General features: G+C 54.8%; 1 protein-coding gene and 1 long non-coding RNA gene across 4 annotated transcripts in view; one reads left to right on the forward strand and one right to left on the reverse strand.

Annotated features, from left to right (window-relative positions):
• Positions 1-1,598: 1,598 nt before the first annotated feature.
• Positions 1,599-7,796, forward strand: LOC125116263 (uncharacterized). 2 transcript variants are annotated; one of them, XR_007132292.1, is made up of 4 exons: positions 1,602-4,278; positions 5,070-5,225; positions 5,940-6,877; positions 7,146-7,796. It is a non-coding gene; the product is annotated as an uncharacterized LOC125116263 (long non-coding RNA). The 2 variants fall into 2 exon arrangements; XR_007132291.1 differs by having other exon boundaries at positions 1,599-4,278; positions 5,070-6,877.
• Positions 5,525-23,092, reverse strand: part of RASGEF1A (RasGEF domain family member 1A) — a 32,365-nt gene continuing 14,797 nt past the window's right edge. Inside the window, exons 2-13 of one of the 2 annotated variants that reach the window (XM_047761302.1) lie at positions 17,329-17,529; positions 14,833-14,955; positions 12,873-13,010; positions 11,823-12,044; positions 11,122-11,196; positions 10,695-10,787; positions 10,119-10,221; positions 9,954-10,033; positions 9,051-9,242; positions 8,333-8,456; positions 7,574-7,646; positions 5,525-7,287 (exon numbers count right to left, since the gene is read on the reverse strand). In XM_047761302.1, the coding sequence (XP_047617258.1) occupies positions 7,263-7,287; positions 7,574-7,646; positions 8,333-8,456; positions 9,051-9,242; positions 9,954-10,033; positions 10,119-10,221; positions 10,695-10,787; positions 11,122-11,196; positions 11,823-12,044; positions 12,873-13,010; positions 14,833-14,955; positions 17,329-17,529 (1,449 nt within the window). In that variant the 3' untranslated portion in view covers positions 5,525-7,262. Of the gene's footprint in view, positions 7,288-7,573; positions 7,647-7,999; positions 8,457-9,050; positions 9,243-9,953; positions 10,034-10,118; positions 10,222-10,694; positions 10,788-11,121; positions 11,197-11,822; positions 12,045-12,872; positions 13,011-14,832; positions 14,956-17,328; positions 17,530-23,092 lie in introns of those variants that run through there. The other variant, XM_047761301.1, reaches the window with a different exon arrangement.

Consider the following 23,092-nt stretch of genomic DNA (forward strand, 5'->3'; position numbering starts at 1 on the left):
AAATATTTTCAGTGTTGTTAATTTAGCCTCTTTCATTTCTGTTGGATATGTACAGTTATCTCATTTTGGTTTTAGTTTACTTTTATCATCAGGGAAATGATGTTGAGTATCTTTTCATATGCTTATTGACCATTTGGATATCTTGTTTGTGAAGTGCCTAACCCTTTTTCTTTAATTGGCTTTTTTAAAAAAATGGATTTGTAGGAGTTACTTCTATATTCTGGATATGAGTCTTTTGTCAGATTTATATATTGCAGATATCTTCTCCCAGGCAGAGAATGTTATTCATTCGCTTAATGTTATCTGTTAGTAAGTGAAAGGTCTTAGTTTTGATAAAGTCCATTTTATCAGTTTTCTTTCTTTTACGATTAGTGATTTCGGTGACCAGTTTTTAAAACTTGCCTACTCCAAAATAAAGAAGAAATTTTCATATTTTCTTTTAAATGTATTATTGTATTGCTGTTCATATTTAGATCTATGATTTATCTGGAAATAATTTTTATATATTGTGCGGTGGGAGTGAAGATTCATCCTTTAGAAGTTTTTTTTTTAGTAGAGGTCTGATAACAAATACTAGTTTATAAATGTCTTTATCTTATTAAAGAAATATTTTTTGAGGGGTATAGAATTTTAGGTTGCATCTAGGAGAGGCAAACTATGATATATAGGATGGGTAAATAGCAAGGACCGACCGTATAATACAGGAACTATATTCAGTATCCTGTGACAAACCATAATGGAAAAAAATAAGTTTACTGAATTGCTTTGCTGTGCAGCAGAAATTAACACAACATTGTAAACACTTCAATAAAATTTTAAAAAATCAAGATCAAGAATTAGTTTAAGAAAGAAAAAAGAATTCTAGGTTGAAAAATCTGTAGTACTGTCAACTTTAATAATCAAAAAGTTATTGTATGAGCAAAAGCAAGTTTATTCAGGAATAGCCAAAGGAATTGCAGTTCCATGTACAGATACCTGAACTATGCCGGACCACAGGCAAATGAGAGAACAAGGAAAGGAAACTTGCTTCTATCAGGTAAAGGGAGCAGTTGGGAGGGACCGTAATGACCAAAGAGTTCCCTGTAGGAAGCTGGGAATCCAGAGTATGGAGGCTTCTCATTGGTGGGCTGCTATAGCCTCCTCCTGGCTGGACTGTCCTCAGGGGAGAGAAATTTTCTTCCTACTTGGTTGTAAAACAGGCAACACCTTCCTTTGATGGAGATGTTTGCTCCCTCTCTCCCTGTTTGGAGTAATTGATGATGTGTAGCTGGGTACGAGAACTACCCCACCAGGCCTGTTCCAACTCTCTTAACTCTAGCTGAGGTTTCTTTAATTCCACAGCACCTTAATGTTATTATCCCACTGTCTTATGCCTTCAGTTATTTCTGTTGTGAAGTCCGCTATATAGCTTAACAGTTTATATGTATGCTTTTTTTGGTCTTTTTTTTTTTTAAACAGCCGCACCCTCAGCATATGTAAGTTCCCAGGCTGGGGTGGAATCTGGAGCTGTAGCTGCCAGCCTACACCACAGCAACGCGGGATCCGAGCTGCGTCTGTGACCTACACCACAGCTCACAACACCACCAGATCCTTAACCCACTGAGCGAGGCCAGGGATCGAACCCGCATCCTCACGGATCTTAGTTTTGTTAACCGCTGAGCCACAATGGGAACTCCATTGGCTTTGAAGGTAATCAGCCTTCTTTTTTCTGGCTGTCTTTAAAATCTCTTTATCCCTATTCTGTATCACTGTGATATGTCTGTGTGCAGATTTATTTTTTTCTGATCCTACATGAGAATCTTTTGGCTTCTCAAATTGTTGTCTTTTGTTATTTCTGACAGATTCTCAGCTATTACATTTTCATTGTCTCTGGCTTATTCTCTCTTTCCTTCTATAACTCTGATAACATATGTTAAACCTGTTTCATATTTTCCAAACTTTGTCTTTCTGTGTTACAATCTGGTAATTGCTACAGAACTTTGTCCAAATGGATTTGGGAAAGAACCAAATAGAGCATCTAGAAATGAAAATAAATTTTTAAAATACAGCTGGTGTGTTTAACAGAATATTAGACACAGCTAAGGAGAGACTTTTTAAGCTGGAATATAGGTCAGAAGTTTTGCTTCTACTGGGTAACTTAGGGATGGTACCAATTAAGGGCCATATTAGACTAAATTCTCAGCTTAAAATTTTTTTGAGCAGTAGTTTCCTGGTGGCTCAGTGGGTTAAGGATCTGGTGTTGTCAATGCTGTGGTGCGGATTCAATCCTTGGCCTGAGAGCTTTTGCATGCTGTAGGCGCATCCAAAAAAAAAATGTTTCTGCACTTCTCTTGTGGCTCAGTAGGTTAAGAATCCAGAGTTGTCACTGAACTGCTTGGGTCATGGCTATGGCTCCAGTTTGGCTACTGGCCTGGGAACTTCAGCATGCCACAGGCATGGGCAAAAAAAAAAAAAGTATTTTTGACCAGTGTGATTTGTGCTGTAAAACTTTGTGACACTTACTGACTTGTGGTTATAAATCATCTGGGGTAAAATTTCCCCATCTCCATTCAGTGCTGAGGTTCAAAACAGACAATTTTTCTTAACCTCCTTGATGGGGTTGGAGTAGGAGCATTTTATTTCAAATTCACCATCACAGGGAGGGGTGGTTTTTTGAGATGTCAGCTAGAGTCTCCTACCTGACCCTTCTCGAGCAAGCAGGCTCTGGACTATCCCCCTTGACTTGGAGGTTAAAATTTTGCATAAGGGACTCCATTGGTTTCAACAGGAAAGCAGTTAGTCTTTCATGCTGCCAGAGATGAAGAGGTGCTTAACTTTCTCATAGTCTTGACAGCATTGTTCCCTTAACATTGTTGCTGAAGCTCCATACCTGAGAGTCCTAGGTATGCGGAGGTAGATACTTGTGGGGGGGTTGGCAGCCCCTTACCTCCCTCACAGTATCATGACGTCTTTTTGAGAATAGAGATAGACATTATGTTGGCATGATCTAAAGTTACCAGTAGTATTTCATTTAGAAAGTAGTTTTGAATCCCAGCTTTGAATCTTTTCATGTTTTTCCCTATGTTTTCATATTTTTCTTATGTTTATAGTTGGTTAAATTTGACACTTAAGTGATTCTTTGGTAATGCTGGAATATATTTGTATTGACCAAGGCTTCCATTATTCCTTTGAGAAGGGTGTTTACAATCCTTTGTTTCACTTTTCCTGAAGGATTTCTCTCTGTGGCAGAAGTGGTGTTCCATTTTATCAGGGGCACCACTGCTGGTACACAGCTCACACTGACCGCTTCTAGTGAGCCAAGCATCGCACTTTCTGCCATATATAACAAACATTGCAATAGCCTCATGAGGTCTAGAGTACTGTAATTCCATTTTAATCCTGGGGAAATGGAAGCTGAAAAAGGTAGAGACCTTGTCTAAGGGTACCCAGCTGGAAACTGGAAATGAGGACTCAATCTACAAGTTGAGCTCTTCATTCCTTGCTTTTACACTTAAATCCTGTCTTGCCTTCCCAAAGAACATGACAACACATTTTACAAATGTGTGGGTGTGGTAGGTGTATACTTCACCAAAAAACCAAGTCTTGTCACAGAAGTGGCTATGGCCTTGGTAGAGATCCTTAGCTTAGCTTCCTGTCATATCTGATGCTGTAACATAGACTTGTTCCTGAAAGGTGGATGGGAAGTGAAAGGGAGCCCTCAGTCATTGCGCAGTTATGAATGGCGCCCTCTGCTGGTCACTGGCCACACAGCTACTCAAGAGGCACAGCTGCTCAAGAGGCTCCTACACAGAAACAGCGCAGACTCCAGCCCTGTGATATGGAAGGTGGGGCAGGTTCCGGAGGAGCACAAGCGCCACTCACCAGGAAGACGTGATACTCTTCAGAGATACTCTCAGAGATTGCATGTGAGAATATACTGGAGGAGGTGAACGTGCACGAGTGTAAGCCTAGTGCCTGAGTGGTAACGTGCCCCTTGGAGACCTGGGCTATGAGGAGGCCGGAACCAACTCCTGCAGAACTGGACCTCCTGGGATCCCTGCTCACACTTGCCTGGGATCCCCACCCCCGTGCTTCCCGTTCAGCAGGTCTACAGTGGGGGCCCAGAAACATCTCAGACAAGTTTCCAGTGTGGCTACGGCTGCCAGGCTGGGACCCACACCTTGAGGACACTGCCTGGAGAGCCTGCCCCTGGGTGAAGGACAGTGCCGGGGCTAGCCAGGCCAGCTTACCTCTTGCTCCCAGCTCAGGCTCCGCATCTAAGACACAGACTAAGCAGAGGTAGGTAGAAACTTCCAAAAGTAACTTTACCAAGAAATCAAGGGTGCCATTGAATGGAAAAACCTAAAAAGTGTTGTCCTTTACCCAAAACTCACTTATGCATCTTCAAGGGACTCCACAAGGTACATGGAGGGGCAACAGATGACGAGGCCCCCAGGCCTAGCCTTGTATCCAGCATGGTGGCCATTAGCTATTTAAATGTAAATAAGGAGTTGCCACTGTAGCTCAGTGGATTAAGGACCTGACATTGTCTCTGTGAGAATGTAGGTTCGATCCCTGGCTTCGCCCAGTGGGTTAAGTATCTGACCTTTCCACAAGCTGTGGCATAGGTTGCAGATGTGGCTTGGATCCGGTGTTGCCATGGCTGTGGCATAGGCTTCAGCTGCAGCTCCATTTCGACCCCTGGCCTGGGAACTGCCATATGTAACTATTAAAAAAAAACTATTAAAAAAAACTATTAAAAAAAAAATTATGTAAACAAGATTAGAAATTCTGTTCCTTGGTGGTACTATCAGCACTCAGTCCCTCTGTGTGACCATCAGCCACTATGCTGGATGGTGCAGGTACAGAATACCCCCTCAGTGCAGAAAGCTTTCTGCTGGGCAGCGCTGTTCTAATGGGCTGAATTGGCTGCGAAGGAGCACAGTCAGGTCTGATGAGCAGACCTCATCCAGCCTGGGCACTGCGGACAGGGCGGTGGTGGGATGGACCAGAGAAGAGCAGTGTCTTAGTTCCTCTCCTTCAATTGCACAAGCTCCTGTGTACCCTCTCAATAAATCCCTTCTCTGTAGCGTTCCAAGTGTGACCTGTTGGAACAAAAAGAGAACTGCGTTCTGCATGCCTCCCTGCAGCAAGATGTCAGCGGGGAGCCCCAACATCCCCAGCCCCAGGAGACCCTGAGGGTTCTGATGAGTCCTGCAGGAAAGGAACCTTAGCAATCATCTAAGGTAGGTGTCCTGAACTTACATGACCATGTAACTCAAGCTGCTCGTGACATCTCTCTGGACCTGGACCTTTGAGGAAAGCAGGATAGGACCTGTCTCTGTACAGTGCTATCTTGTTTTGCATTATTTGAAAAGCACTTTGTCAGAATGTGGAGGTGAGAACTCCTTGATCCATCTCTGAAAGTGTTGTAGGGGGGGCCTGCCAGTCTCTTCCTCCCTGGCCCGGGAACCACCCCCTGCCTCCTGCCGGCATCAGAGCTGCCCGTCCTCACCAGCCCCTACAGAGAAGAGGCACACAAGGGGAGCGACATGTTCTTTTATTGATGCAAGTACGTCCAGTCACACCAACAGCTGACATCCTGCATTATAGTACAGCTTTATCCTCAGAGTTCATCTTGAGGTACCAAAACGCCACAGTTAGGGTGTGTATCAAATTGGGAAGATAAAGTAGCAAATGTGGACACTGTGTCAGGTAGGGACTAGAACTGATGACCCAGCAAAGTGCACACTGATGGGAAAGCTCCTGAACACGTGGACAGAAAAGGATCTAACATCGTATTCCAAATATATATTCTCAAGTTTTAAACCTTTCTTTATCTCAAATACATAAACAAAGCAGTATGTACTATCAATATACAATATGTACTATCTAGAACATCTGAAAAGTGCAAAAACACTGTGACAATACAGTGTAAAGAATATCCTTGCTCCACCCAGGGCCGAGGGCGACATCAGCAGTGATCACAGAGCCACCTCCCTCCTAAGGCTTCGCCTTCACGTCTCCAGCTCTCCTCGGAGGTTTGGGAATTAGCAACTAGCTGCCCCGGCCTCAGCCAGGACTCTCAGCTGGCAGAAAACGGGTGTGCGGAGAGAAACAAGGGTGAGTAATTCCAAATCTGTACGGAATGAGAGCCCTGCTGCGAGGGGGAGCACATCCGCGTGGACTGCCCGCTTCTGGCCTCTTAGGGGCCAGGGCGTCAGAAAGAAAACGGAGTGTGCCCCTCGAGTTTGGGTGTGGGAAAAACCTCCAAATGTTGGGCAGTGTTAGGTGAGAGGGCTCCAGCGGATACTGGCTAATGTTTCTGTCTCCGATTCTAGCAGGGGAGCTCCCCTGCCCAGAAGGAGGGAGGAGCCTGATTGGTGAGGTGCTTCTTTTCACTTTGAAGTGGGGACATTGAAAGCCAGCTTGAACCCCATCCTTAACTGTACTTTGTATTCGCCTTATTACAGCTAAGTCTCTTTCAGTCACAGCCTGGAAAACCGACAATTCCACGACTCCCCTCCTTACGTTATTTTAGATTTCCTCTTTTCCCAAAACGTAGTTGAAGAATAACTTGCCAGACGTAATTCCAACAGAAAATATGCTGCCAGGCGTCCCCCTGCCCTCCCCCCCTGACCCCCATAAATCCCTGATAAAGGAACATGAAAATGTAAACTTTGGAAAGCCCGTGTTCAAGGTTCGCTTCCAGAAGTACACAAATGAGACCTCCTGGCCACCCTAGTCCTTCATGCCGGGACCTCACTGGCCTAGGCTTTGAGGGCAGGCGCCTTTGTGGCCCAGGGCAGAGCTGGCTGCAGGCCACGACAGAGCGGGAGACCGGCCCTCCAGGACCCTCTAAGGCACTAACCCCGACATCAGAGACACTGGCTGGAAGGTAGGCAGGGCTCATGTTGGTTTTGGTTGGGTTTTTTAAATATTTTTTTTTGTAAGATGTTAATAATCAAAAGTAGAAAATAAAAATCTACATTTCATTAGAATAAGATGTTATCATGGATGCCATCCCCCATGATACTCTTTCCCCACCCCTCCCCAAAGCAGGGCCCTGCCCTGTTATTTAAAATAAACCAAAAAAAAAAAAAAAAACTTTTAAGTGCCAAAGGTTGATGCATGAAATAATTCCTTTTTTCTTTTTTTCATAAAAGGTATGTACAAAATGGACCCCAACCAGTGAGGCCTCCTCATCTCAACCCATATCGATCAGGATTAAAACTCGGTACATAGGTGTGCTTCATCCAGGTCTGCAGGCTGCATCCGTGCCTTCAGGCTCTGTTAAGGAGCGTGGTCCTAAAGGTGAGCAGGGAACGAGGAAATGGTCAGGGGGCTGGCAGGCCCTTCCCCTGAGCAAGCAGAGGGCAGGCCTGTGCTCTCAGGGGAGGGCCGGGCTGCCCAGAACTGGCCAGTGAGGGGAGGAATCAGGGACACTCAAACCCTAGGTTCTCACCCCGCCGCGGGGAGGCCTTCTTCTGCCTGATCAGGGTGGAGGTGCCCTCGGCCACCGTTGAGAGGGGCAGACCCGTCAGGGGTGGGGCTGGTCTTGGGGGCTCACCGACTGCTCCTGGACTTCTCTTACCTGAGGGTCTTCCAGCTGTCCTTTTCCATGTGGTTCTCGGGACCTTCACTTTCAAAGGAGGCGATGAAGAGAGCTGAGAGACAGGAAGGCCTTCAGAACCCATGTCCACATGCAGCCAGTCTGCCCACCACACCAGTTATCCCTTCTTGCCCGGAAAGGAACTCCCAGACCAAGATGGCTATGATTTTCCTTTCTTTTCTTTTTTTTCTTTTTTTCTTTTTTTTTTTTTCCACTTTTTAGGGCCGGACCCGCAGCATGTGGAAGTTCCCAGGCTAGGGATGGAATCGGAGCTACAGCTGCTGGCCTATGCCATAGCTACAACAACGGCAGATCTGAGCCAAGTCTGTGACCTACACCACAGCTCACGGCAACGCCAGATCCCCAACCCACTGAGCGGGGCCAGGGATCAACCAGCATCCTCATGGATACCAGTTGGCTTTATTTCCGCTGAGCCACAGTGGGAACTCCTAGGAGGGCTGTGACTTCTGCTGTGAGGGTTTCCTGGCCCCACAAAGCCTAGAGCTCCTGGCTGCCTGCCTGGGATGCTGAGAAGCTTCCTGGTTCTGCAGTGCTGGCTCTCAAGTGGCCTCAGGAGCCTTTTTTTTTGTCCTTATCCTTCCTGTGTCGTCCGCCCACAATCTGCCCTCAGGCGCTCACCCCTGGGAGTGAGCCTCTCCAGCGTAGCATGAGAATAACAACCCTGAGAGGGCAGCCTGGGGGGGCTCTGTGACCTTGCCAGTGTGGGGAGGTGGCCCTCACCTTCCTCGCTGTAGATGGGAGCCGTCAGCAGGTAGCTTTGAATCTTCTTGTCCTTCTCGAAGGGACACTCTACCTGTGTCCATGTCATGAACTCATGGATCTGTCTGGAGATCTCCCAAAATTTCTGAAGGGATGGAAGACCAAATGGAATTCATTTCTTACCTTAAGCTTGAAAACCTTGGTTAGGGCAGGGGACTCAGGCTCTGGTTTCAGTCTGCTGCTCACCTCCCCAGTCCCAGTGAGCTGGGACACTGGCCCTAGAGAGGTGACTCTCATGGAAGCACTAGGTGCAACATCAGAGCCAGCAGGTTCCCCAAGGCCACTCCGTCCTGCCCTGTGCCTGAGCCACCAGGCTGCAGCAGGGTCTGTACTCCCCCTGTGCAGGGACCCCAAGAGGGCCCCATCTGGGACTCCAGGCTGAGGCAGGCATCCCAGCCACACCCAGCACAGCACCACCAACTGGCACACGTCATGATCTCACTCTGGGGCCCTGTGGCTCCTAGCCCTGCAACCAGATCGTCCACCCAGAAGAACTGGGACCATCCTCAACACCTTGAGGTCAAATGGCACCCAGAACCCGCCCTGTAGCTTTCAGTCCTAACAGGCCCTTCTGCCACAGGGCCACAGCCCTGCACAGATGGATTCTGCCCCTGCTGTCCGTCCCTGTGCTGGCACAGCCTGGCCCCCTCCCCTAGGACCACTAGGGGGCAGAGCTGACCTTGAAGTTAATGTGCCCATTGGGCAGGTGGTTGGTGTGGATTTTGTGCAGGAAGTAGATGTCCTTAACGAAGAGGTTGAAGACAGGGATGACGATCTTCTCGCGGCTGCTGTTGGCCATCTGGGACCTCTGCGTGGCCCCCTGCAGGGCTGTGCGGTAGTTGCAGAAGTTGCTGGATGGGTCCATGTGGTGCTGCGGGCAGATGGGAGGATATGGTGGGCAGGGCTCCCCCTGCACCTCTCAGACCTGCTCAGGACCCCCCTTTGCAGGAAACAGCTCTGGGCAGCCCCACACTGTCACCCCCAAGAGGCCTTCTCTCCAGGAGTGGGCACAGGGGAGGGAAGCCCAGAGGCACCTGGCTGAGCACGGGGCCAGGGCCTTCTGGGTTTGGGTCCAGGCGTCATCGGGAAAACTGGAGCAGTCTGGCAGTTCACACACACCTCCTCCCTCCCCTGCTGAGTCTGGGCCTCACCTCCTTCCTTTCAGAACACGGCTTTGCCCATCTGCTCAGGCTGCCACCTCCCAAAGCTGACCAGCTCCACAAGACACACATTTGCTAAAAATGGGTTCTGTGATCAAATACACGTAGGCAAGGCTGCAAGTGGACCCACCTGTCGGCCCCTGGGCCGCCTAGCGGATCCAGGACCATGGAAAGCTGAGCCAGGAAAAGGCCCGGTTGCTTACTCGGCATTGCCCAACCTGCGGCTGGGGGCCTGCCCAGCTCTACGACCCACTCCCCAGAACGTTGCTTTAGGTGATGCCCATTCTGACTGAAGTCCCAAGGGCCAAGGAGAGCATGGGGTTCCTGCCTCCTGGGGGCAGCAAGCCCTCTGCAAGGGGGCAGAGCGGGATGGGCAGCCCACCCCTCCTTGGGCCGACGCAGGACAAGGCTGGGGTGCCTACCTCTAGGACGTCGAACTTGGCCGTCTTGACTTTGGACCACGTTTTCTTCAGCCTCGCCACAGGACTGAGGTTCATGCCAGCTGCAGGGGATGACAGGTAGGGTCAGAGCGGGGTGAGGGGGCCACGCTGAGCTGGATGGGGAGCCCCGGGGCCCCACCCACTCACAGATGATGGCCATCATGGAGTTGAAGTTCCCGATGTTGAAGCACTCTCGGGCCACATCGATGAAGAACTCCAGCATGCGGGTCCGGTGCTTCTTTTTCACCACCTGGAAGGCGGCCAGAGGGCTCAGCAGGGGCCCCTCCCAGGTCGTCCCCTCCAGCACCAGACCCTGAAGCAGGGCCTGGACTGGAGCTGCCCTGGGCTGCAGCAGAGCTGTCAGGCCTGGGGTTGGGGGGGTGCTCGCAGGATGCAGGGGCAGGAAATGCAGCCATGGCATTTTCCATGCTGGGCAGAGGAGCTTCCGGGCAGGCTGAGAAGACCGAGAGAGCCCCAAAGGTGCTCACAGACTATGCTGAGCACAGGGTGCCCTCCGTGGATAGGTCCGTTGTAGCTTGAGGCACCTCTGCTGGAAGTGGGGGCAGGGAGGGTTGGCACTTCCAAGGCCCTGGCAAGAAGCGCCTCCTGCCTCCACTTGGGAAGTTTCATCATCTGAGAGGTGCAGGAGTCGGAGCCTCAGGCAGCAACTGTGGGGTCAGCGGGAGACAGTGCCACCTCACCCGTGTCCCAGGCAGCACTTACCCGGCACACCTCGGTGGCCACTAGCATGCTGAGGCAGTTGAACCAGTTGTCATAGGCCTCCAGGCTGTAGGTCTTGGTCAGGTCTCCTCGGCACTAGGAGGACATGGCGGGTCACAGGGAGCCTGAGGACCCTGCCAGTGGGTGCTGCCCTGTCCCACCCCAGAACCAAGGAGCAGGAGCCGTGGCCAGAGGAGGAAACTGTGGAAGCAGTGGTGGGGTCCAGACCTTGGCGGGTCCAGGTCTCCCAGGTTGTGCCCCCCCCCCACACACCCACCAAGGCCTCCCAGCGTGCATCACCCTGCGTGGCCATCTGCCAGTGCCCTGGAGGAGGTGCTAGGAGGCCAGACCCATGCCTATCAGGTTGCGAGGTTCCCAGCCACCCAGGCGGAAGTGCCAGGCTGCCCCAGAGCACACCGCAGCCCCTCACCCTGTGCTTGTCCCGAGAGTCCATGTGGCTGACAATCTGCATCAGGTCCTCCGGGTGAATGCTGCTGACCCTCTCCTGGATAGAGGTGGAGAGAGCGCACAGGAGGGGTGACAAGTCTGCCCGAGGATGGCCCCACCCTTGGGGTGTGGGGGTGCTTTCAGAGCAGCAGTCAAGACCTCCCCTCAGGTGTGCCCCACAGCCACAGCCCCTCCTCCATCAGAACACCCAGCCCATGGGCAGGTGCCCCGGGTGTACCCCAGGGGTCTAGAAAGCCCTCCTCTGGGAGGAGATGGGGCAGGACGATGGGAGTGTGGCGGAAGCCTCAGGGCAGTGGCTACAGGGTACCTGCCCAGCCAAAGGCACAGGCAGGATGTGGTGGTGGGTGGGGTGGGGATGGACCTGGCTCTTTCTCTTGAAGCCCTTCACCTCTTCTCTGCCGGTCCTCCATCCTGTGGCCACTGCAGTCCCCATCACCCCAGCCCTTCCCATTAACACAGGGCTGCCACGATCCTGGGGAGCCCACTGCTCATGTGGGCACAGACCCACCAAAGACAGTGGACAGAGCTGGCAAGCGGGCATCACCTGACACCCCAGTCTGGCAGGCAGGAGAGGCCCTGCAGCTCCGGGGGTCTAGTGGCTCTGGGTAAGCACCAGTGACCAGGCCCAGCCCCGTCTTGGGAAGGGTACACTGCAGCACTGACCAGTTCGATGTGAGTCAGCTGCTGGGCCAGCACCAGGGGGTCACAGCACACGCCCAGGATGTCTTTCTGAGCAGCTGGCGGCTTGGCCTTGAGGACGGGCCCTTTGTCCATGGCCGGCGAACGGAGCTTATCACGCAGTTCCTGAAGCTGGCTCCGGGCAGCCAGGGACAGCAGCAGGCTCTGCGTCATCTGGGCAATGGCCTTCTTCACTGTACCATTCTCCTGTGAGGGGCGGGGGCGCAGGAGGTGCTGGTGCGGGCTGGCAGCAAGACCAGCCCACTCTCAGGGACCCATCTCACCTCCAGAGACATGCCTAGCTTGGAGCCTACCTCCCTTCCCCAGACTTCCTGTGGCACTTGGGCCTCATGCCAGGGCTGGGTACAGAGTGGGGAACTGCTGGGGAGGGTGACTCGGCTGGCTGTCCTATGGGGAAGGGAGCTGATGGCCAGGGCTGGGCTTCTGGGTCTGAAAAGCATGGCTTTCCTGGGGTGGCAGCTGAGCTACTCCTTATGGGATTCCCACAGCAGGAGGGGCCCATAGTAGGGAGACGGGGATCCAGAAGGTCTTCCTCCAGGAACCAGGAGCCTGCCTTCCCCTGGCCCCTCTCCAACTCTCCCTGGGCTGTGAGCCTTCCAGGAAGGCAGAAGGTGATGAGCACATGGGGCACTTCTGCCCTAGAAGCCCGGTGCCCAGGCTCCCTCCGCATGGGCTGGGGTCAAGACTGCCACCCCTCGGTCTCATCACAAGACCAAGAGTGAGCTGGGAGCAGGGAAGGCAGACAGGCTCTGACAACCTCTCCCAAGGCCCCCACTCTACCCGCAGGACAGAAGGTCATTCCCGTTCAGGCCTCAAGGTCTCCCACACCTAGAGAATGCTGAGGGCGCGTCTGGCCTGTTGCTGGCCAGCTGAGCTGTCACCATGGGGTTGGGGGAGGGACCAGGAGGAGTCCTCTGGGGAGAGTGACAGTGAAGGGGACCACATACAGAGCTGTCCCTGAAGACCCACCCCTCCCCAGACCAGAAGCTCTGCAGGGTCCAAGGAGGACCTCACCTCGTCACACTGCGTGACCCGGTGGGTGATGGCCTTCAGTTCGGCCATGGCCTTCTCGTCCTGGAAGTCATAGGGGAAGGCCTCCGTCCACTCCTTCAGCAGCTGCACAATCTTGGCTGAGAAGGACTTCAGCTTGGCCTGGGCGGGTGGGGGATAGAACAAAGACTGACCCTTCAGAATGAGCAACAAAATGTCAAGTTGTACCGGCACCCCCCTCATCCCCTAGTTTGGTCGCACCTTCCCACCATCCCCTGCAGGATTTGTGTTTCCCCTGATGGTAGGGAGCAGGGGTACTGCTGGGGAGGGAGGTCCCCCGCCCTGTCCACCTGCAGTCTTGTCATGCCTGCTTTGTTTCATATTCCCCTTAAGCCAGCTCTCTTTTTCACCTAAATTCATTTTCAAAAAGCCCATCCTATCGCTACCATGATGTACAAAGCTAGTTTCATTTGCTGTAATTAAAAGATAGCCATTAAAAAAAAAAAAAAAAAAGACAATGAAAACCAAGCAAAATCGTGAATGTTAAGCAAGAGACTCTAGCCTGCCCCCTCTCAGTGAAAAGCAGGGCGAGGGCGGCAAGTGCTGAGAAGGGGCACAAACACACCAGGCCTCCTCTTCCTGATTCCCTTTTGGCCCAGGTCCATGCACACATGCAGCCCAAGGAGGGGGTGCGAATGCTCGGCGGCATCTCCTGTGTCCAGCCCTGCACAGGCTCACCCCTCCTGTGCCCGTCTTGGCTCCTGCCTGGTCCTGACCAGCCCCCTGTGCCCACCTGCCCAGCGTGGACTGTTCCAGCCTCGTGCCCTCAGGGCCTGGCTCCTTCACAACCCAACTCCCCACCCCTGTATCTACCAGCCCACATCAGCCAGTCCACCCATGCACCTAGCCAGTCCCCGAGCGATGGCTTCCTTGAGCCTTACGAAGCCTCCCCCACTGGCCCTGCAGCCACTCCTGGCCAAAGTCCAGTGCACGCGGCATCCCAGGAGGCCTTGCTGACACTTCTCCCAGATGCCCCGCTGCACCCCACGCTCAGCAGGGACTAGAACCCTGCATGGCTCCACAGGCAAAGGCTGGCGGGCTCACCCCAGGCTCCTCTCAGGCTTCTGCTGTCCCCAGGCTGACCCTCAGCTTAGAATTTCACCTCCCGCAAACTCTGTTCTGGTCTTTTTCCGCCCAAGCCTGATCCCCAGCATGTAGGGGGTGCCTGTCTGTGTCCCCGCCCAGCACACCCTGGGACCGGCCCCCCTCTGGAGAGGCGACTCTGACGAGGGCACAGTGTGCACAGGCCTTTGCTGCACACCTCCAGGAGCAGGAGGCCCAGCCCGAAGGGGACAGTCATCAGTGAACAGGAACGGGCCTTGCTCTGCCGAAACCCAGACTAGGCCCCTCCAGCGCTTTGACAGTACGCCTGCCACCCCTTTGTCTGTACCAGCCCCTGGCCCTGGGGCCTCAGGGAGGAGCCGTGGTTTCTGGACCATCCTGACTGCCCAAAGCCTGACTCAATCAGAAGAAATGACCATGGCAAACAGCCATACCTGAGGCACTAAAAACTCCAGCCTGAGGGTGCTGCCCCTGCCCCTCCTTAGCAGGGGGCAGGGACCCAGGCCTCACTGACTTTTCACCAGCTGTAGCTGGACCCTTCCTTTTGGGGGTCCTGGCACTGACCAGGAGAGCTGGTAGAGCTGTCTGCTGTGGCCCTTCCCTGGGAGGGGGTGCGACCCCCCACCAATGGCAATCACATCCAGCATCCTGAGAGCTGTGCTCAGCTCTGCGTGTGTCCCTGTAGACCCCCGAGAGCCCCGCCCCAGGGACGCCAGAGACAAGCAGACCTGTCCCCCATGCAGAAGGCCTCAGCCAGACCGTGTCCTGCCCCCTTACTCCAAGCAGGCTTCTCTCTCAAGGCTGAGTGAGAGCGGAAGCCAGGGGGACGCAGACAGGCAGTGGCCCATGAGCACACCTTTACCTTCTCAGAGCCGGCCTCCAGCTGCTGCCGCTGCTCCAGGCAGATCTGCCCCACGCGGGCCAGCAGGTCATGAGGGGGGATGAAGACCCGGGAGCTCAAGAGAAACGTGAAGATGTACGTCCTCTGAGGAAGAGAGACAGAGAGAAGCTGAGGAGTGGGTCAGGCCTGGCGTGGTCCCCAGGTGTGGTCACCACCTGTTCCTCCACCCGCTCCTGCCGCCTCCCAGGCCCAACCTCACCTTCTGCGGGGCCCCTCTCCCCTCGACTTTCCTTGTCTCTCACTGCAAAGCACAGGTCAAACCCCAGCTCGCAGCCGCTCTCAGAGCCCACCCCCCACAAGTTGGGCTCCCAGCCAGCTCACTCTGCCAGCATTCCCCCCAACCCACTGCTCCACCCCACACTGCAGCTAAACTGGGACTGGAACATTGGAGGGACTCTGAAGGCCTGTGTGGGCCTGCTGCCCAGCCCACGGTGCTCCCCGGGCCAGGTGCCAAGCACACTAGGGTCCAGATCCTCACTGGCCAATGTGGCAGGGCCTGGTTGGTGGGGTGTAGGGTCTTCCCCATGGGGCAGGGCCTCCTTGGCGCCAGGATCTCACCTCAGGGACAGCTGCAAGGCCCTGTGCAGTCAACTAACCAGCCGTGGGCCTTGTCCCCACCTTGTCCCCACACCAGGTCCCCCCATTTCCAAGTCCACACGTCCTTGTTACCGGGTTGTGGCACAGGCTCTGAGGGCACTGAGGATCAGGACTGAAAAGTGGCAGGGAGCAGGGCCCAGGATTCTTGGAAGCTTTCTGTCTGATGGGGGTAGATGCCCGGGGGTCTGCATCCTGGCCCAGGCCTGCAGACTGGGTGGATTGGGGGAGGGGGAGGCTGCTCAGGGCTCTCCCCGGTCTCAGTACTCCATCTGCACATGGCTGCCACAGGCTGGGGACCCAGGACCCTCCACCCCAACTCCAGGCCCAAAGAAGCAGGCCTTCCTTGCTCCACCCTAAGCAGGATGGGCCGTGTTTGCTGGGAGTGTAGCTTCCTGGAACAAAACTCAGGCCCTCAGGCCCTCACTGCCGCCATGCAGCCTTTAGAGGTCACACGTGGGGGCTGATCTCCCTGGAGCAGCATAGGATCCTCTTCCCCCAAAACGTCCCACATCCTGTCCTGGGCCGTGCAGCAGGGGTGCTTGGGGAGCCCAGCAGGTCAGATCTCAACAGGTCAGGGGATCCTCAGGGACCCCTTCCAAGCAGATGGCTCAGAGTGTGAAGGCACCCAGGTGTCACACCTTGGAGCTCTTAGCCAAGGGCAGAGCTGGGTGTCCATGGGGACTAATGAAGCAGTGTGTCCCCAGCGGCCCAGTTTGCAGGGCTGGGCAGTGAGGGAAGGGCGGGGGAACCCAGCTGCTCAGCGGAGGAGCTGATGCCTAGCTTGACCCCTGTTCTGTCCCCACCACCCCTGTGCTCTCTCTGGGGAGTGGGCTAGGCCCCCAGGGCACAATGTTTTGGGGACAAGACTGAGTGAGCTGAGGAGGCCCCTCTGGGACAGGCTGAGAGGGGAGGCTCCTCCCCTGGCTACACAAGGCTACTGCCCCGCTGACCTGCACTGGGGTGGAGGTCCCAGCCCTGGGGAGCCTCAGCTGCTACGTCTGCACCACTCACACCAGCATCACCCAGGCCCTGAGAGGATTTACAGGCTGGATGGAAGGACAGACAATGGAGTGGACACAGTCCCAGGAGGGAGGGAGGAAGCCAAGAACCCCCAGAAGTGGTTAATTCCAGTGTCAGCTGGAAGCTGGGGGGCAGAGGCAGCAATCCCCTCCACCGCCCCCCACCGCCCCTTGCAGTCCTGTCTGTCAATCAGAGGCCAACAGGCAGGGCTCTGCCCTCAGGAGGAAGGGGGCACCGGGAGAGGCAGCTGGGCCCCCAAAGGGGAACACGCAACAACCCCACTGCTACTAAAAGATGCCACCTACTGGAGCGGAAGGGAAGCCACACATGACAAGGGAACTCTCTCCCTCTTCCAAGAATGTGCCAGTGTCCCCTAGGTGGAAAGGCAGGATCTGGGTTGTTGGTGAAGGCCAGTCCTGCCTGCATAGGCATGTGCCCTGGGGTCTGCATGTCAGTGGGCATGGAGGAGCTGAGCCCTCTTATTTCTGGACCGTGGCAGTTCATGCACAAAACAATCATCCCGGCTCGGACAGAACATGTGCTGGGTGGACCCTCGCCAGGACCCTGAAGCACTGATCTTTGCCCTTCAGATTCCTCTTCTGCCCCCAGGGCCATCTCCCACCTGCCAGGGGATAGCAGGGAAGTCACTGCAGGTTCCCCTGCCCAGGCTGGGGGGTGGGGGGGAGGTGGTCGGAGCAGGTGGAGGAAAGCATGGAGGTGGGGCTGGGGCTCCCTGCTGTTGGTCCCTCCCCCGCTGCTCCATCCTGCTCTGACTGGTCCTCCCTCCCCAGCCCGAAGCAGCCTTCTTGGGAGCTGAGGTCACCCCCACCAGTCACTCACATCAGGGTAATAGTCCACTGTGGGGACCAGGTGCTCCATCAAGGCCTCCAGCGACCCGGAGATGAGGCGTCCTTCTTGGAAGATGAGGTCCCCGGAGCCACCGGCCCCACCTCCTCGCTCCCCCATGCCAGGCTGCCCCTGTCCACTACAGCTGGGCCCGAGTATGCTGGCAAAGACCACGGACGTCTGGGGCATAGTTTCCTGGGAAGAAAGAATGAGGCTGTGAGGCATCAAAGGCGCCTCCGCCAGGCCCTCCTCCCAGGCCGCCCACAGCTTGCATGCGAGTACACAGCAAAGGCCCCGGCAGGGCAGGGAGAGGAGTCATTAGACGTCGGCATGGGCAGAAGGGCAGGCTCCCCAGTGGCCCCGAAGCCACTGATAAATGTGTCTGATAAATGTTTCTTCAGCACCTGCTCTGAGCATACCAAGCCTCATTCCAGGGACCTGCACACGGAGATCCCTGCCTCCTGGGGTTCCATCCCAGTGGGAAAGAGAAAAACACCACCGGGAAGAGGACACCAAGCATGTGGGGGTTGGTCAAGGCAGCCTCGGGGCAGTGGCACTGAGACAGATTGACAGTGTTAGCTTCGCAGCTTCCTGGGACAAAAGGGATGTTTTAGGCCAAAAGGACAGCAGGTGCCAAGGTCCTGAGGCCTGTGTATGGGAAGCAGATGAGTAGGAGAGTGGTCTGTGACAGGCCAGACCGTGCACAGCTGGGGGCCCAGGCTGCAGCATATGAGATGGGAGTGACCTGACTCAGTATGAAGGTCACTGTGGCTGCCGTGGGGAGACCCAGCACGGGAAGGAGCTGCAAAACAGCTGGTGGGTTTTGCCCTAACAAAACCGCAGGAGAGGTTTCTCAGGCCAGAAGAGGAGGGGAGCAGGGTGGACTCTGGACACTGTGAAGAATGACCTTCGGCCTGAGCGACGGACCAGCTTGGGGAAGGGCTCAGAGGGTGAGGTGTGGGGAGACCTGGATTGCTTCTGGACATGCCAGACTTGAAATACCTACTAGACGCAGATGTTGGGTGGCGGTCAGGGGGTTCCATGTGACAGGGGCTTAGGGTCCGTGCCTCACATTGCAGCAGGGCTCTGCTGGCAGCTCTTAGGAGGCCTGAAGAGCCTGCAGTCCTCTGGGCCTAGGTTTCCTCACTCTCAGAGGCAGCTGGCTGCACCTGGAGGGACTCTGGGGGGATGGGGTGACTCACGATCGCCACCTTGAGGCCTCAGAAGCTAGTGCCCCTGGGTGCTCCCTCCCTCCTGCTGGCCGGGTTGTGACCTACCCAGCTCGCGGCCCTACCTAGCTTGGAGGGCAGGAGTGGAGGAGCTGGCCCTTCCTGCCTAGGTTGGGACAGTGGCCAGGCTGCAAACTCATTGGTCACTGGCAGGCAGGTGCCACCGCCCCACACCAAGCCCCTTGAACTACGCTGCCTGCCCTACTCAGGCTCCCACAGCCCTCAGGGCGGGCCTCGCCCGTGATGACTGATGACACTTCCTACCAGCCCCAGCCTGTTCTCTTACCCGAACCAGGGCTGACCTCTGAGCCGTTCTGGCCTCAGTTTCCCCACTGTGCAGAGCAAACAATAGCCATGATTATTTTACTGCCACGAGGGGTCTCAGGCTTTACAAGTAGAGCCGGTTCCAACCCACAGCACATCAACTCAGCCTCATACCAGGGCCAAGGCCCCAAACTACGCTGGCCTCTCTGACAGACACCTGGAGGTCGCCTTAGAATTCTCAGAAAATCCTTTGCACAGCAGGCAAGAGCTCAAGGGAAGTCCTGGGGACAAGGCCAGGATTGCAGTATCTGTGCTCCTCATTCCACGACGGGGGTTCAGACTCACAGAACACTTCCCTCAACATGTTAGAAAGCACGTTCTCAGGACCCCCTGCGTCAGAAACCTAGGGTGGGACCTCTGATGACGCTCAAGTCAAAGCACTGCTTGAGAAACACCTTCATTTTTCAGATGGTGAAACAGAGGCTCGGCAAGAAGGAGCTCAACTGAGGAAATCCTAGGATTTCCAAGCCCAGCCTGGGTGTCACCCCCTCTAGGAAGTCTCCCTGGGTTTACCTGACCCATGAGGCCAGAAGTAGCTGATGCCTTGCCTTCATGTCTTCCTGTCTATCTGGAGTCTGGCCCGTGGCTGTGCTCAGTCAACCGCTTGTGAGAGCAGATAACAGAGGTGGGCTTCTGGCACCTCGGCACTGGCAGCTGCTCGGCTGTGCTGTCACCGGCCCCCCAGGGGACCCGAAGCCCAGCATTTCAGCTGACGGCCATGTGTTGTGGGGCGACTTCCCCAAGATCATACAGTGCTGGGTTCAAAATGTGACCCAAGGGTGGTCACCTTCATCACCTGGACCTCCTGACTCCAAGCTTCTTGGTCACCAGAGTTGGCCTCTCCCACTGCGGGGGCAGCGGGCTGCTCTGGTCGGGAGGTGCCACAGGGGGAGCACACTCACACCCCACTAACTCACACAGTCCCTGCTGGATCCTCCACAGGGCAAGGCCACTGCAGGAACGCCTGCCCCAGGGCTAGGGAGGCGGGGAGCCAGCCTGAGGACTCAGTCACCCAGCTCTGCTGCCCATGAGGGGACAGGCAAGCGGAGCAGACCAGGGGGCTGAGCTCTAGGCTGGGAAGCCGCTGTGTTCTCGGTCTCCATTGACAGGTGGGGACAGACACTCAGGATGGAGTCACCATCCCTGTGGAGCGGGGGTGGGGGCCCAGTCCGTGTGTCTTGGGCAGCCATTGGGAAGCACTTCCCATGGGCCCTGGTCAGCCCAGGACACGTCACACTGCTCCTCCCTCAAGCCTTCCCACCTGTGTGGGGGCCTCGGTCCCACCAACACGCTGCCCCCGCCCAGCCCAGGAGGCCACGGGAAGGAGAAGCCAGGCGAGGCCCATCCCTTCAGCTTGGGACAGAGACCCCTCTTGCAGCAGCTGGGCCAGGGGCCCCACAGCTGGACTTCCCCTCTGCACAAAATCCCACATTGGTCACTTTAAAATGACATAACAGATGTGTCATGACATCTCCGTAAATGCACAGAAAACATCTGGCCACCCATGGCCCCACTAACTGAAGGGTTTACTGTGAGGGAGCAGCAGGAGGGAGAAGATTTTTGTTTCCATTCTACACATTTGGCAACTATTTGGTAACTTTTCTAAATGGCACTGCTAGTTTGTCCTTTTTTTTTTTCTTTTTCTTTTTTCTTTTTAGGGCTGTACCTCGGGCATATGGAAGTTTCCAGGCAAGGGGTCAAATCAGAGCTGCAGCTGCCAGCCACAGCCACGCCATATCTGAGCCATGTCTGTGACCTACACCACAGCTCACGGCAACACCAGATCCTTAACCCACTGAACGAGGCCAGGGATCAAGCTCTCATCCTCATGGATGCTAGTCAGGTTTGTAACCCGCTAAGCCACAACAGGAACTCCTAGTTTGTCATTTTTAAAATAATTTTTTTTCTTTTTTTTTTAGTGCAAAGAAGCGGCATTTTGAAATCAGCACTTTTTATAAAGGCATAATTGGACAGGGTTGGGCCTGTGGACAGAAGCGTGGCCATCATCTAGCGGGTCACCTGTGAGGGTGCCATTTGAGACAGAGGCCCGGAATGCCCCTGAGAGGTAGGCAGAGCCCACAGGGCTGTGTGGGGGCCAGGCTCCCTGGCCGTGTATCTCCCCCTCCTCTGTACACTGAGCCCCATGGATCCTGGGTGCCCCCTAGAGTCCCTTCCTTACCCACCCAGTCCCTAGCAGAGCCCACCCCTACCATGAACACCTTCCTTGAGGAGGGTCTCCAGGCCTGGTGCCAAGTGGGAAAAGGCAGGTTTCCCAAGTGCATCCTCCTTGGCAGGAATTTAGAGCATCCTTGGGTTCGAATCTCAGCTCTGCAATGGGCCAGCTCCTTGTTCCTAGACAAGCCTAACCAGCCTTGATTTCCCCAGCTGTCAAATGGGGATGACAGCAGGACTGCTGCTGGGACCTCTGCTTGGCATCTCTGCCAGCCAACGCACCTGGCGCAGCAGTCCCTTCTGCTCTTCGTGTCCTCCTCTTCTGTCCAGCAAGGACAGGAACTGAGGCTCCTAGCCACACACCTGTGTGTCCATCACCCCAACTGGCCCCCAACTCAGGGACGAGCCGCTCAGAGCAGAGCACCCAGGAAATCTGGGCTCCTGACTTGGCAGGGAACACAAAGCAAGAGTAATCATAATCAGAACCACAATAGCTCAGACTCTGAGGACTTCGTGCCATCGGTGACATTAGTGCCAGAGCTGAATCTTGTCATTAATCCTCACAATAACCCCACAAGAGGAACCACTAGTCTCCGTATGCTGCAGAGGAGGACAAGGCACAGAGGGGCCAAGGGACTGATCCAAGTCATGCAGCAGATCATCAGAGGAAGGAAAGAAATGAGGGCTTCAGAGCTGCCATTGACAAGTCTTATGATAAACCTTCAGTAGATGACAGTGATGAAGACAGGGAAATGGAAGAAGACACAGAAGAAAGTTCGAGATTGGGGAGATCGCTGCAGGGCCAGGATGGCATTAAAGGCATTAAAGGCCTGAGGCTGAGCCTGGCTTAGCCACTTGTGGCTTTATCGGGATCCTCAAACTCTTGCTGCCTTAATTTCCTCATCTGTCAAATGGGCGCAGGGAGCACTCCTTCAGAGATTTGCTGGGAGGGCTGAATGAGCTCACCTGGGTAAAACCTTGCATGCTAGACATGGTATTACCTCCTGCCTGAGGAGCTGACTCCCACATACGTGCCTGCTGAGCCCCCACCCTTACACAGGCTATTCTAGAAACACAGGTCCCCAGGGAGCCAGGCTCTGTGTGGCTGCTCTAGAGCAAGTGTGGTGCTGGAGCACCATGTCAGCATCACTAGGAACCTATCGATAGTGGCAGTGCACCTCCCCCATCCCTACCCAATCAGAACTCACCCTTCTTTGGAGTTTCAAGATCCTCTCCTTTAGAAAGCTTTGCTGCTTCCAGTGGGGCCCGACAAGCAGCGCCACCACCTGGTCGATCCCTAAAAGTGCAGGACCTCGAGTCCCAGGCCAGGCCTGCCGGGTCAAGCCCACACCTTCCTTGGACGTGCTGGTCCCTGGGAGAGTTTTGGCCTCCGGGTGAAGAGAGCAGCTTCACCTAGGTCAGTGCCTCTGGCTGTATCTGCACAACACAATCACCTGGGGAGTTTAAAAAATTCCTTTGCCCAGATCCCACTCCAATCATTCTGATCTAACTGGCAGGGGTACAGCCCCGGCACTGGCATTTTTTAAGAGTTTCCGGGTGAAAATGGGAGCAGGAAACACAGGGAACTTCTCTCCTATCTCTGCTGCTCCTGCTGCAGGCAGACCCACTTGGAGGCGGCAGACTGGGACGGTCGTATGGTAGAGAGTTCTGGAGGCCTCCGGAGGCCCACCCCGAGGAGGAGGAGGATGGGGCTGGGCCGGGCCTTAGGATGGAGGGCCTGAGGACCTCCATCTCTGCCTCAAGTCAGCTGGTGCTGGTCTGGACAAGGCAAGAGCCTTTCTGGAGGGAGTGGGGGGCCGACCTGCCCCCAGTCTGCCTCCTCTGACTCCTTACAGCCCTTCCCCTGCTCAGGCAGGAAGGCAGGCACCTTCTAATTATAGATGCAGTCGGTTCACAGCCGGGCAGGTGAGAGTGATTCAGCGGCTCCTAGAAGCCAGGCCCCGCCAGCTTCGTACCTCCCACGTGGGTCCAGGTGCCTGGGTGCCCAGGTGAGGGGGGTTAGGTGAGAAGTG

The sequence above is a fragment of the Phacochoerus africanus genome, chromosome 15 (assembly GCF_016906955.1).
Source record: "Phacochoerus africanus isolate WHEZ1 chromosome 15, ROS_Pafr_v1, whole genome shotgun sequence".
Taxonomy (NCBI): Eukaryota; Metazoa; Chordata; class Mammalia; order Artiodactyla; family Suidae; genus Phacochoerus; species Phacochoerus africanus.